Source organism: Haplochromis burtoni, unplaced genomic scaffold, assembly GCF_018398535.1.
Source record: "Haplochromis burtoni strain Fernald_Lab_line unplaced genomic scaffold, NCSU_Asbu1 Contig_593, whole genome shotgun sequence".
Classification (NCBI taxonomy): Eukaryota; Metazoa; Chordata; class Actinopteri; order Cichliformes; family Cichlidae; genus Haplochromis; species Haplochromis burtoni.
In genome coordinates, this window is record NW_024582954.1 from 116,914 (window position 1) to 132,244 (window position 15,331).

Genomic DNA, 15,331 nt, shown 5'->3' on the forward strand with positions numbered 1-15,331 from the left:
CACACACACACACACACACACACACACACACACACACACACACACACACAATATGGCTCCAGTTTTAGAGCCATATTGTGGACTGTTCAGAATCTGAACCTGTTAGTGGTGAGAGGAACTGGACTAGAAAACCCATTAATAATGAATGTGTGCTTGTGCTTATCTAATAAGCTCCATTATCTCTTTACAGAAGCACACATGCCGATCATGGAGTACAGAATATGCAAATTCCATGTGTCCGATAATATTTTGAGCATGTAAAATGAATTTTTGCTCACACTGTCTTTAAAAGATGTTTAAATCAAAGCTGCTTTAGTTACCAGTTACACCAGCTACCTACAAATAGAGTGGAGCCTTGAACACACCTTTAAATTAACCTGTACTTGAGTTGAGGTTGTCACGATTAATTACTATGTCAAACAGAAAGTTGCGTTCAGAGGGAAGTAAATGAATTTACAAGAATTATTTTTCTATTTTAGCAGTTTTTCACAATTTAACAATTAAATTAACTTTTAAAAGCAGAGTAAAATAAAATAAACATCAGAACCTGATAAAATTGTTTCATGTTTAAAATTACAGGTGAGTGTTGTGCTGTTTTGTGCTTACACATTGCAAAGAGGAGGAAAATCCTGCCTGTGGACCCTAACTCTATTCACACTCCTCTCGTTTTTTCTGTAACTCACAAAGCATGTAATTTGTAGTTTCCTTTGTATGAAAAATAAAGCTTTTTTCAGAACATTTTGGAGCTGTGTGAAGGGACCAATCAATCAGCACAAACAAGGGATCAGAGAGCTGTTTTAATCAATGTAAGCAAGTCCACGCTCTATGCATAAAGAAGGCTGGCTGCTGGTGTGACATTGCCGTTGGGAGACACTTCTAGCTGCAGAGAAAATTGTCTCTAATTAGTCCTGATTGGCTCCTGTTGACTCCTGATTAGGAACGATGGCCTCACTGGCATGCTAGCAGTATAGTACTGTCTTTAATTGTTATAAACTTTGTGACTGTCAAATAGCCCTGCTGTGATTGAAAGCCGTGCACCTAGCACCTGACTACAGACAAAAGTCAAGCCCAGCTGGTTTTGTCTCCATTAACTGTTAGAATGGCACAGGGCGAGAAGTCTCTCTTCTTCTCTTTCCTCTGACCAGCAAAATAATACGGACATGCCTAGGATTTTCTACCTTTTCCAACAGATACTCTGCTGGTCTTTTTGACTTTTTTATGAGGTTTTTATATATAGCTTTGAAATATCTGAATCCACTACTTTATAAGCAGAACACAAACACTGAAAAAAAAATTACATCTGGTGTCATTTTGAATTCAGGGTGCAATCCAAACAGGTGGGTACAATGTCCACAGGTCGAGTTGACTGCTCAGAAACTCATTAAATTCATCCTACATCAACCAAACTTTTGACTAAGGACATGGTCACCTTTGTGACATCACAAAGGTTGACACCAAATGAGCCAGCTGAGATACTGGTACTTGCAGCTTCTTTGTCCACCTGGGAGGGTTTCCCTGGGTAGACTCTGGCAAGATTTTACTGTACTGTGCATTCAGTTTGGCCAAGGGAACATCTTTGAACTCCACCAATGAATTACCACTCATCTCTGTGGAAGAGTCTCAGCATTAAAAGAAGTCCATGGCTAAATACTGATCTTAAGAAGATGTGCTGAATCTGTGCTAGTTTTTGTAGCACATAGAGAACATTCAGTCACTGTCATGTATACCCTCAAAAGCTGTATAGAAGCTGAAAATGCATTTCTATATATATATAATTGAAAAGAAAATGGCCAAGCTTGGCCAATAACAGAGATACTTTGGAAACGTCACAGGGAACAGGACTTCTTAGTGTAATTCAAAATCAGAAGCAAGTCTCAGCTGCAATCATGAAACACCTCTGGGCGGTTATTTTAGATATTATCTAAATTATCTAACTTTTTTTCCCCACAAAGATATACAAACTGGAAACTCCAAAGAATCAACAGAAAAATATGATTAAAAACTTAAAATGTTTTTTAAAAAATGGACTGGTATTTTTGCTTTTTTACTATTTGAGCGCTCAAAGTGCTTTTTACTACAAGCCTCATTCACCCATTCACAGACATTCATACAGCTCTTTTATTCTAAGCCTAAAAGCTTTGACAAGGCAAATCAGGGTTTAGAATCTCGATACTCTAAAATATTGATGGGTTGTCTTACAAATAGCAGGCAATACGGCTACCTCCTGAACCACAGTCACCATAGTGTTGATTTATGTCCTTTATGTCTCTGGCGTCTCCTATTTTTTTCCAGATGGAAACCCTTTACAACCTCTTAGGAACATTATTTCTAAAGGCTAAGGATCACTATTTTCCTCTCTGTTTGCTTGGCAGCTGAGTTTTGGTGTCAGAGGTCATGGAACTACAACTTCACAAGCTCCGTTTGCTCTGGGATACTGCAAACGTTGACTGAAGTGAAGAAAATATTGCTAAATTAAGCTCTAGTTGTGGGTTATATGGCACTAGGCCCTGTATTGATTAATCATTTTCATAAATGTTAATGACCTATTTTATAATTTAAGATAAAATGACTCAAGGCAAATATCTATCATATAAACACATTACGTATTTCACACACACATAATTTGCTCATTTTCTTTGTCATGGTGCCTCCCTCCTCCAAAACCAGTGTTGTGTAATTCCCTTTTACTATAAGACACAAGTCAGTATGTAAATGCTCCTGCTTGTGATTCAGTGCAGTCACATTGTTAAAGCAGATGGGCTCTGTATTAACATTTTATGAAACTTACTCAGGCCTGATTGAAGACAATGTGACTTTTTGTTGTACAGCTGTAAAACTGATTTTATTCTCTTGCATGTTTTATTTGCGACATTAAATACGAGCATCTCCGCATGCATTTGTCTGAGCAGGGTGCTTTGCTTTGCAGATTAATGGCAGTAAACACGGTTTTATAAATCAACTGCTGTTCCCCATTTCGCCTTTGTATCTTGACAGCTCCTGCCCAACCAAACAAACAAACACAAACATTCACAGATTCAAGCGTGTGTTCCTGAATTGTCAATCAGAAGCCAAGCTCCCTGCAATCAGTATTTGGTGATTATGTTTAGAATGTTATTTTCATATTTCTGCTAACTTCTTATTCTGACAGCTCTCACCTGGCTTGCCAGTAGACAGGATGTTGTTAGAAATGTTGACCTTGTTCTCAGGGCTGAGAGCCCAGTCCACCATGCACTTCCAGCTCTTCATAGGAAAGCTGATGCCTCCATGACCCCTTACTGGACGCTTATGGATGCTGAGAACTGTAAAAGAAAGAAAAAAAAATGTGAACTTGAAAATGGGAGAAAGTGAGAGATAAAAAAAAGAGCAGTTTAATATCAGTACTTATTTAGCCAAGGAGCTCATTTTAAACCAAAGCTGGCGATGCATTTCATTTATGTTATCTTGGGATATACAGTATCCAGCCTTAGTAGTTTATACAGTGGGGCAAAAAAGTATTTAGTCAGCCACCGATTGTGCAAGTTCCCCCACCTAAAATGATGACAGAGGTCAGTAATTTGCACCAGAGGTACACTTCAACTGTGAGAGACAGAATGTGAAAAAAAAATCCATGAATCCACATGGTAGGATTTGTAAAGAATTTATTCGTAAATCAGGGTGGAAAATAAGTATTTGGTCAATAACAAAAATACAACTCAATACTTTGTAACATAACCTTTGTTGGCAATAACAGAGGTCAAACGTTTACTATAGGTCTTTACCAGGTTTGCACACACAGTAGCTGGTATTTTGGCCCATTCCTCCATGCAGATCTTCTCGAGAGCAGTGATGTTTTGGGGCTGTCGCCAGAGCAACACGGACTTTCAACTCCCGCCACAGATTTTCTATGGGGTTGAGGTCTGGAGACTGGCTAGGCCACTCCAGGACTTTCAAATGCTTCTTACGGAGCCACTCCTTTGTTGCCCGGGCGGTGTGTTTTGGATCATTGTCATGTTGGAAGACCCAGCCTCGTTTCATCTTCAAAGTTCTCACTGATGGAAGGAGGTTTTGGCTCAAAATCTCACGATACATGGCCCCATTCATTCTGTCCTTAACACGGATCAGTCGTCCTGTCCCCTTGGCAGAAAAACAGCCCCATAGCATGATGTTTCCACCCCCATGCTTCACAGTAGGTATGGTGTTCTTGGGATGCAACTCAGTATTCTTCTTCCTCCAAACACGACGAGTTGAGTTTATACCAAAAAGTTCTACTTTGGTTTCATCTGACCACATGACATTCTCCCAATCCTCTGCTGTATCATCCATGTGCTCTCTGGCAAACTTCAGACGGGCCTGGACATGCACTGGCTTCAGCAGCGGAACACGTCTGGCACTGCGGGATTTGATTCCCTGCCGTTGTAGTGTGTTACTGATGGTGACCTTTGTTACTTTGGTCCCAGCTCTCTGCAGGTCATTCACCAGGTCCCCCCGTGTGGTTCTGGGATCTTTGCTCACCGTTCTCATGATCATTTTGACCCCACGGGATGAGATCTTGCGTGGAGCCCCAGATCGAGGGAGATTATCAGTGGTCTTGTATGTCTTCCATTTTCTGATGATTGCTCCCACAGTTGATTTTTTCACACCAAGCTGCTTGCCTATTGTAGATTCACTCTTCCCAGTCTGGTGCAGGTCTACAATACTTTTCCTGGTGTCCTTCGAAAGCTCTTTGGTCTTGGCCATGGCGGAGTTTGGAGTCTGACTGTTTGAGGCTGTGGACAGGTGTCTTTTATACAGATGATGAGTTCAAACAGGTGCCATTCATACAGGTAACGAGTGGGGGACAGAAAAGCTTCTTACAGAAGACGTTACAGGTCTGTGAGAGCCAGAGATTTTCCTTGTTTGAGGTGACCAAATACTTATTTTCCACCCTGAATTTACGAATAAATTCTTTACAAATCCTACCATGTGAGATTCATGGATTTTTTTTTCACATTCTGTCTCTCACAGTTGAAGTGTACCTCTGGTGCAAATTACTGACCTCTGTCATCATTTTAAGTGGGGGAACTTGCACAATCGGTGGCTGACTAAATACTTTCTTGCCCCACTGTATTTCTATATTATTATTATTATATATACACATATTATTATATATTGTAATTATGATTATAATTATAATTATTATTATTATCGTATATGTGTGAGCATTACATTTTTCTCCTGTAAATTACTTTTCTGAAAATGTAAAATTTAATTATATAAATTTTTTTAAATACCCCCAGTACACAACAAAAAGCACTCTCAAGGGACTTTATATTAAGAGATAAAGATTCAAAAAGATTAGACAGAGAATCCCAATGATCAGATGGTGCCATACAATAAAATACACGGTGACAGTGAGTTGGAAGAACTCGTTTTTAGGAAGAAGAGACGTCTGCAATAATCGGTTGGTGGTGAGGGGAAAGAAATACAAACTACAGAAGAGATTAGGCAACAGTTAATAATATGAAACTGTGGCTCAGTGCATCATAGGAAGTTCCTCAGTAGTAGTAGTATACCTATTGGGATTATATGGGTGTCTACTGTTGTTAAGATATGATGGGACCTGATCATCAGAGAGACAAAAAAGACAAGCTAACTCAGCATACATATGTTCTCTCAGAACTATAGAAGGTGGTGAGGCGAGGGGGATAAGAGGTGAAACATCTTCAAGAACCAGAGGTTCAGTCCATCCATCATTTTAGGCATATCAGCATTTACCAGAACCTAAATTCACAAGACAGACAAGTCACTCTTAATAATAAACCAAGTAGTTTTAATCATCTGGCTCTGTGCTGTATAACAAGTACAAATCTACGTTTCCTGTGTTTGGGGACATTTCTTTATACTGAAGGTATTTGGTTCTACCCCAAATTGTAACCCTGGCATGATCTCTAAAGCTAGATGTTTCACCAGTGACGTGGTGGACTTGGTGTGATTTCATTTAATTTCTTCTTCTTCTTTGAAAAATAAGATAAGATGCTCCAAAGTTTCGTGCAGTTAGGCCAGCAAAAAACGACTTATGCAGGTGATTTATGCAGTCTTCATAGTCTAATTCTCCAAGGAGAATAATGAAAGAATACTTCTGAAAATAGACTAGCTAAATTGTCAAAGCAGTTTAAAAAAAAGATTGCAATTCAAATTTGGCACAATTCTGCATTCTAACTTCACTACTTTTACAAGTTTAGAAGGTGAATGTCTGATCAAACTCTGTGCTGGAAGTGGATGGTAGATTTCCCTGCATGACTTTGCTGCCATTTGAGGAGTGGGAGCAGAGAGGAGGTCAGCCGCTTAGGGGAAGGATGCAGTGCTTGTGTAGGCAGCTATTTGGCTGCAGACAGAGAGGCAGCATCGCTATAAACGGGACCTCTCATCTGCCCTCAATTCCCACGTACTCTCCCCTGATTCAACAAACACACTTTGCCTCGTTTTTATCCGGAGGTCACAGAGAGATTCAGAGCCTTTGTGATGACTACACTATGTGTTTTTCCTATGTTTGAAGAAAGTTGAGTTAACAGTTACGGCAATGGAAGGAAGCAGCAGGTGGTTTTGAATGTGTAGATGTGTCATGAGACACATCTAAAGACTTTCAGCCCTGAGGAGTGCTAATAATGAGCCTTAGTTATTCTCTTCATGTAAGAACAAGGAAAACAGAAACAGAAGGCTAGAATGAGGGCTGTGCTGTTCCTTGATGCGACAAGGTTCACAGTTAAGGAAAAACAGGAATTTGCAGAACAAAGGGTGGTGCCAAGGGCATCAGGGTGAAGCGGTGGTTAGCACTGTGGCCTCACAGCGAGAAAGCCCTGAGTTTGAATCCACCATCTGACTTTTCTGTGTGGGTTCTCTCTGGGTCCAGAGCCTTTGTGAGCCTACTTTCACTGGGGTTAGGTTAATAGAGATCGACAGACCACATGACTTTTGCGCATTGCATTGTAGGTACGAGTGGTAGCAAAATCAAAACACTGCATCAATCGCTAGCATTTCCAGCACCGGTAATCATTAATTCTGCGGTTTTAATCCCTACTTGCATTTTATTTGCCCCAAAAACAGTTATGTACAAAACGAAGGAGAACACTGCAGGTCCGTACAAAGACAGACGTGACAAAAAGGCAAAAAAAAAAATTATGAGGAAAAAAAATCAAAGGAGTGAAAGGCTTAGACCCATACGAGCATACAGAGTGGACTAAAGACGTTAGCGTGCTGCCCAACTTTCATCACGCACATATTTATTATTATATGGTCCTAAGTGTGAGTGCATACACTCACAAAATGTTTAGTAACTTCAGATCCCTGCAACAAGCCCAGGTCCAGTTTACTTTGGTAATTTGGACTATTCCATTTCACTGCTGTTGTTAATTTTCAGATCCAATACAGATTGAAAATGTGACGTCATTTCCGGGGTAAAACCGCAAAGGATTGTAGGTACGAGTGGCAAGCGGTTTTTATCGGATTCTGTTGTGGAAGAGAAATTGTTCAAGCCATGTTTCCGAGGTAACAAAGAGGCGATGGATGGCCTGGATTGCAGCCATTCGAAGACCAAATATAACGTTCCAGAACACTCCAGCTCACTCCAGCTCACATGTTAGTCTGCTAAAATAAGTGTTTCATAATTCATTACATTTATTGTCTTTATTTATAACTGGCATTATTGTTTCGTTCTATTATAGAATCTTACAAGAAAGATGCCAAATTGTATTCCATTATGCTTTATTAGCTGCTTCAGTGAAAAACAAATCAACAATGCAAAAAAACCAACCAAACAAAAATAATCATTTCAAAACAACATACTGGAAAACAGTTATTCATCACTTGATTGCTTCAATACAACACTTGGGCACATATATGCGGGACTTTTTGTGGCTGTTTTGATATCGCTCTCTCTCTCTCTTAACCAATCAAATCTCGCTGTGGTAGCAGCTTTAAACTCGGTATGTCCCAGGTTGATAGAGGGTGCCCAGTCTGGATCGCATTCCAGCATTTTGTAGGCTGGTTTTCCTACAAAATACATCAAGCATTAGCCCGCAAAGCCACAGTGAACAAAGCAGCATAGCACAATGAATTCAATTCAAATCAATATAAGACTTATTTGTAACCTACATCAACAATTATTCAAATCCAAATCCATCCAGTTTATTTATATAGCACGTTTAAAAGCAAAAAGTTTGCCCAAAGTGCTGTACAGAAACACAGGGTAAAACACAAAATACAACCACTGATACTCAAAAACCATATCAACTCAAGCCAGTCTGAACGCTATCGAAAAAAGGTGTGTTTTCAAAAGTATTTTAAAAACAGGAAACGAAGATGCCTGTCTAATATTTAAAGGCAGCATATTCCAAGTTTTGGGGCCATAACTGAAAAGGCTCGTTCTCTTCTACGTTTAAGCCTTGATTTTGGGACAACCAACAGCAGCTGGTCAGCTGAAGTAACTTGGAAATGTATGGGGGAGCAAGATCCCCCATACATTTCCGAGTTACTTCACCATTAAGCCATTTATAAACCAGTGTTAGGACTTTGATATTAATTCTGTGATGAACAGGAAGCCAATGAAGAGAAGACAGGATAGATGTTACATGTTCATAGCTGTGGGTACCAGTTAAGAGGCGGGCAGCGGCATTTTGAATGAGCTGAAGACGAGCAAGAGATCGCTGGCTGACTCTAAAAAACAGTGCATTACAGTAGTCAAGCCGTGTTGAAATAAAGGCATGTATTACCTTCTCCATGTCACGTCTTGACAAAACTGGCTTCAACTATTTGCCTCAGTTGGAAAAAGCCTTTTTGCAACGCTGAACTAATATGTTTGTCCAATTTAAAATCTGAGTCCATAATGACTCCCAGGTTTGTCACATGCTGCTTGATATAAGACCCTAGCCAACCACAATTTACGAGCAGGCTGCATGAAATATTATTAGGTCTAAATACAATCACCTCCGTTTTATTCTCATTGAAACTCCAAAAGTTCAGAGCCATCCAAGCTTTGATATCTTCAAGGCAGTTCAAAAGGATTTGGATGGAGCCTGGGCCATTTGGTGCTGAAGGCAAATAAATTTGGCAGTCGTCTGCGTAGCAGTGAAAGAATATTTCGTGTTTTCTAAAAATAGACCCCAAAGGGAGCAGGTATAATAAAAAAAGAAGAGGGCCAAGGATTGATCCCTGGGGCACCCCACAAGGAAGGGGGGCTGAGGTGGACTCAAAATTTTCAACTTTAACACTAAACGTTCTGCCACTCAAATATGAGTGAAGCAGATGCAGTGCTGCACCTTTAATGCCAACCAGGTGTTTCAAACGAGAGATAAGAATATTGTGGTCAACAGTGTCAAACGCTGCAGTAAGATCTAAAAGCACAAGGATCACAGAACTTTCACAATCAGTAGCTAAAAAGATATCGTTAAAAACACGTAAAAGTGCTGTTTCAGTGGAATGTAGATGTTTAAAACCAGACTGAAAGGAGGATCAGAGTCAGAGGTAAGTGACGGAGTCAGAGGTAAGTGACGAAAGTGACGGACAAGGTAAGCGACTTATGTTGTAACTGACATCAGACGCCGGAGATTAAAGCGAATGGTAGTTTACATTTCAGTATTACCAAATACACCTATCAATTGTCTTATAACTAACAACATTTGTCTAAATCATCTCCAACACCCTGGAGAACAACGGGGAGAGTTTAGAGGATCTCCAAGATTGCATTGATCAGTGCTTCTAGTATCTCATGATGAAGAAGGTCCAGAGTGCAGCTTCCCCGGCCAAACCTGACACGCCATCGTCAAAAAGAATTCACCCTGCAGATTCCCCCGGCACAACATCGCCAGCCAGCAAAGATATTGTCGACATACTGGAGTCAATCGACCAACGATTGTCCAGTTTCGGTGAAAGGCTGTCCTTGGTGGAGATTCTTCACCGGGAATTTAAATCCTTGCGAGAATCCCTGGAGTTCAGCCAGCAGCAGGTGGAAACGCTCGCTGCTGAAAATGCCACGCTAAGGGAGTCGGTGAAATGTCTCACAGACAATGTTACCCAGCTAAATAGAGAAAATAAAAAAATAAAATAAACAGTTATTGATCTGCAAGCTCGTGGCATGCGAGATAATCTTGTATTTTCTGGTATTCCAGAAGCCGCTGGAGAAGACGCGGAGACTATGGTAAAAAGCTTCATCAAAACCCACCTGAAGCTGCCGGAGGAAGAACATCGCCTTTGATAGGGTGCATCGCATCGGCCCCATGCGGGCGGCGGCCGGGAGACCACGTCCTATTGTGGCCACATTCGGCCACTTCAAACAAAAGGAACAGGTGAAAAGCCACGGCAGGGAATTAAAAGGAACGGACTTCAGCGTGAACAAGCAGTTTCCCAAAGAGATCCTGGAATGACGCAGGGTCATCTTCCCAATCCAACGCGGCTTCATCCAGAAGGGCTCCCGCGCTGTCATTGCTGTGGACCGGCTGTACGTGGATGGACAGCTTCACCGTGATCCCGACATTACTCCGTGGCTGTATTAACTTCACACCAGATAAGAATCCGCTACACCCTTTCCCTATCCACTCACACTAACTTGCATTAACATCTGTTTAACTCAAATCGCATCTTAAGTGTAATATCATAGCAAAATTTACACCGTCACTCTCCGTCAATGGTTTAATTGGATTGTTTCCGTTTTTTTTCTTCTCGTTTTTTTCCCCGTCTTTGTTTTTATGCTGCTCACCCTTGTCCTTGGTTTTTTCCTTTTTTATTTTCTTTCACTGCTTCGATCACCTGCTTCCACACACATCCACAATCAACATCCTTTATTTCGACACATACGCACAGCACGATCATGCAAAGTCATGCGCTCAACGACAGCGCATTTACATCAGTCAGACGGCGCACACAGACCTATAGGATACACACACTTAAGCCAAGCGTACTCATATTAGTAAATATGCACACACATAGTCATATTCACCACAAATAAACCCATCTAAAAAGAAATTGATCAGTTTTTGGACAACATAACTCTTCCAAAATTATTAGACACTCAAGCAATGGCACTGGATTCACCACTGACACCAGGTGAACTCCAGGAAGCCCTGATAAGTATGCCCAATAATAAGGCTCCAGGTCCAGACGGCTTTCCTGCAGAATTCTACAAAGAATTCTGGTCGATTCTAGCACCAGTTTTCTACAGAACGTTGTTGGAAATCAAAGAAAAGGGCAGACTTCCATCAAATATGAATTCTGCAAACATTAATCTCCTGCTAAAACCAGGCAAAGACCCTGTATATCCCTCAAGCTATCGTCCAATATCCCTTATAAATGTAGACCTTAAAATAATCTGCAAAGCTCTCTCAAAGAGACTGGAGAAAATAACCCCCCTCTTAATTCATCCTGACCAAACTGGTTTCATAAAAGGTAGGCACTCATCAACAAATACACGTAGATTACTTAATTTGATAGACTACTCATACAGTAAAAACCTAGAAACTACAATATTTTCTTTAGATGCAGAAAAAGCATTTGACAGAGTTAACTGGAAATTTCTATTTGCAACTTTACACAAATTTGGTTTTGGATCCTCTTTCATAAACTGGTTAAAAATATTATATAATTCCCCAACAGCTTGTGTCAAGAACAAATGACCAACATCCTCCAGCTTCTGTCTCCTGAGGGGCACCAGGCAGGGATGCCCACTCTCCCCTTCACTGTTTGCAATTTTTATTGAACCACTAGCAGCAGCAATTAGACAGAATTCAGTAATTAAGGGCATAAAATGCAAGAACGTGGAACATAAAATCAGCCTTTATGCGGATGATGTGTTACTCTTTCTCCAAAACTCACAAACCAATATCTCTGGGGTGATTGAATTGATAAACTCTTTTGCAAGAATATCAGATTACTCAATTAACTGGTCAAAATCTACAGTCCTACCGATTAATTGCTCCTTCCATAATTCCTCTTCTACACCACTGCAATCGGAAATATAAAATATTTAGGTATTAATGTTTCTCCCAAGCTTGCAGTGTATCTAAGCTTAAAAACACTACAAAAGACCAAGGATAAAGGAGGATTAGAACTACCTAACTTTCAGCACTACTTCTTAGCCAACAGGCTTCAGTTTATCTCAGGATGGCTAAAACATACCTTCTTAGATGAACCTTGGCTAGATGTAGAACAAGCACTTTGCAATAATCTAGAGATTTCAGATCTACCATTTATCAGCTCAAACATCCAAGACATGAATGCTTTAAAAGCATCAGACATCAGCTCTTCTCTGACAGCATGGTGGGAGTTTCTAAAATTGAGTCTTCATTAATCCCATGCAAACGTACACCTATCTGGAACAACCCTGACATATTACAAAACAATAATATGATAAACTTTTCAGATTGGAGTGGTAAAGGAATCAAATATTTAGAACATATACTAGAAGGAACAGAATTTATTTCATTTGATCGACTAGTTACACAATATGGGATCAACAAGAAAAGATTTTTAGAATATCAACAAATTAAATCCATAGTAAAAAAGAAATTTAAACCGGGTCAAGTTGAACTACAAACACCACCAAGTGTGGTTCAATTTCTTACTCTTAAAACCCCCAAATTACTATCCAAAATATACAGAATGCTTTCTAAAACAGATGAATCAATATCACTTCCTATTGCAAAATGGGAAGCGGATTTATCAGTTAACTTAGACCTAAACTTCTGGTCTCAGATTTGCTTAAAAACCTTTCATCTAATTAGAAATCCCAGTCTTCAATTAATTCAATACAAAATATTACATAGAGTGCACTATACAGGTCATCGGATGTTCAAGATGGGCTTTACGTCTACCAACAACTGCTCACACTGCCAAACCAATTCACCGGACAATTATATCCACGCTCTTTGGTTCTGTCCACCAGTTCAGAAGTTTTGGCGCGAGATATGTGAAGACTTATCGAAGTGTCTGAAATGTAACATTCCAACTTCCCCCTTAGTGTGTTTGTTGGGCAGCTTAGATAATGTCACTTCAGAAAAGAATATCGCCCATATGGTTTTCACTGCCCTATGCATAGCCAAGAAAACAGTCCTCATGAACTGGAAAAATAAAAACAATCTTAATTCTAACCAATATAGAAATTATCTATTAGATTACATTAGTCTTGATACAGCCTCTGCCACCACATCAGATCAATTGCTCTGGGCTCCTTTGATCAGCTCCATCACCTAGTGGGGGTGGGGGGGTCATAGTTTGGTCCCGCCTTCACTGTTGTGATTGGTGTGGGGGTAGGGACAGGCTTAGGGCGTCGGGGGGTTCCCCAGGAGCATCTTCCTTGGGGCATCATACTTGCAGGAGGTTGCAGGGTCTCTTCAGGAACTCACTCTGCAGGAGGGGGAGATACAGGAGAGGTGGAGGAAGATCTCAGCCTGGGCGTCTATTGTCTTGTGTAGTCTGGAAGATGAGTGGATGACGGGTGGGTGCAGTTTTCTCTGTGGTGGGGTCGGCGGCTGTGATGATGGGCCCGGTCCGGATGGGCCTGGGCCCCCTTTCCCTGGCGGGTTGCAAGTATGGGGGTGCCTACTGGGGTCAGCGGGGGAGCTGGCCCCAGGGAGGGGTCACTTGCCCCTCCCTTCCTTCCCTCCCCATCTCCAGCTGCCTCCCTCTTCCCGCTCCACCACAATCACCCACACATGCAGGGCCTTGGGGTAAAGGTGTGTCACCAGGGTGCAGGGGAGGCACCCCCCCTCTGTCCCCTTCTGGCTGCCTGTGCCTCAATTTTATCTCACAACTTAGACATTCACATTACTCACACTCTTTTGGCATTTCCAATTATTTTTTAACGAATTTCTATTATATCTTATTTCTGTTTTAAGACTGTCAAAAAACATTTTTTAAACTGCTGATCCCATATATTTCATTCATGAAATATTGTTTTCAATTTTACTGAACACATTGTGCAACTGCTATTCATCCACGAACAGTTTCTTGTAAACTGGTAAATGTACAAATTCTGCATTATTTAATAATTAACAAACAGTGTTAGATGTTAACCTCCCTTTTATTTGTGTTCAAGGAGAAGAAAACACGGACTCTTGATAAACACTACAAAACTTAACTTATGTGCCAATTTTCTGTCTTTTATTCCAGTCAACTATTGCATCAAACACATTGCCTTCCAAAGTTATTCCCTTAAAATATGTTCTAAACAAATGACTGGTGGAAAGGTAAAAAAAAATATACTTGAAAATAATTAATATTAAGTCTTTTGAATTATTACTAAACAAAACATCCCCTCTAGCAGACATCTTGTATCCTACAAAACTGCACCACAGACCTGTGGAAAAGGACCTTGACACATGATAAGAACTAATAATAAGCATAGTTCACCACTTGCTGCTAACCATATGAACTTATTAAACATAATTAGTTAACATTTAAACTAAAACTTTTAAGTATGAAAATTTAAACTGAAACTTACATTTTTCATGGTGGAAACAAATTGATGTTATCCACAATTTTTGAAAATAAATTCAAATATGAAATAAAACACTTCCCTGAAATTTAAGCTCTTTCTTTTTTTATACAATGATGTGTTCCCTGTTTGTGGGTTTAACAAACTTTAGAGCTTCATAGCCAGTCATTGTTAGTGCAAACCTTTCATTCTTTGGTTTAAACATGATGGACTTTAATCAAGCTATGCTGAACTCATAAGAGCTTTTAGCAGCCAAAACATTGTTCAGTTCATTTCGTAGTTCTGGGTAGGACGTGTATGTCCATGGTAGTTCCAGAAGAGGGCCGCATGTGTGTGCCACAGGTCGTCGTGCCAGTCCATCCACAGGCGTGAACAGTACCTCAACCTTGTCAACACAGATGACATCTGACCCAGTAAGAAACCTGAACATCCTTCTGAGCCCTGTATCGTCAAGTCCTCTGATGTACTGGTGCAGAAATCTGAAGCTCTGCTTCTCTGCTTGAGTGGTGGGAGAGGCAGTAAGCAACTTCAAAAGCTTTCTCGTTGTTGGCTTTTTATCCTCATACATTTGTAGGACATCTTGTGGGCTTTGAAAAGCTTCTTTTAGGAAGTAGCTTGCAACTAAGGACATTTTCTCTGCGGCATATGCTGGTTTTTGGATTAATTGTTTGTGTGCGACTTTCAGAAGAAGGCCTTTTAAGTTCTCTTTGGTTGGAAGCACTGATACATCCAGGCGATCCATGAGATCCAGCACTTCATCCCTGTCTTCATCTGAAAGATCTTCTTTTAGTGCCCTTGTTATCAGATCCCTATCTGATTGACTTAGGTAAAAGAGAAGACTTTCAAACAGCAGATCATCTGATACTTGATTCTCACCGAAGATGAGTGCCA

The 15,331-nt window shown here is 40.4% G+C and overlaps 2 protein-coding genes across 11 annotated transcripts in view; both read right to left on the minus strand.

Moving 5' to 3' along the window:
- Window positions 1-15,331, minus strand: part of adgrb1a (adhesion G protein-coupled receptor B1a) — a 207,670-nt gene that overhangs the window by 73,892 nt on the left and 118,447 nt on the right. For all 10 annotated transcript variants that reach the window (XM_042214604.1, XM_005948362.3, XM_014329598.2 and 7 more), the window contains one exon: window positions 3,156-3,299. In XM_042214604.1, the coding sequence (XP_042070538.1) occupies window positions 3,156-3,299 (144 nt within the window). The remainder of the gene's footprint in view (window positions 1-3,155; window positions 3,300-15,331) is intronic.
- Window positions 13,891-15,331, minus strand: part of LOC121812438 — a 13,904-nt gene continuing 12,463 nt past the window's right edge. The window contains exon 2 of the mRNA XM_042214605.1: window positions 13,891-15,331. Within this exon, the coding sequence (XP_042070539.1) occupies window positions 14,658-15,331 (674 nt within the window). The 3' untranslated portion in view covers window positions 13,891-14,657.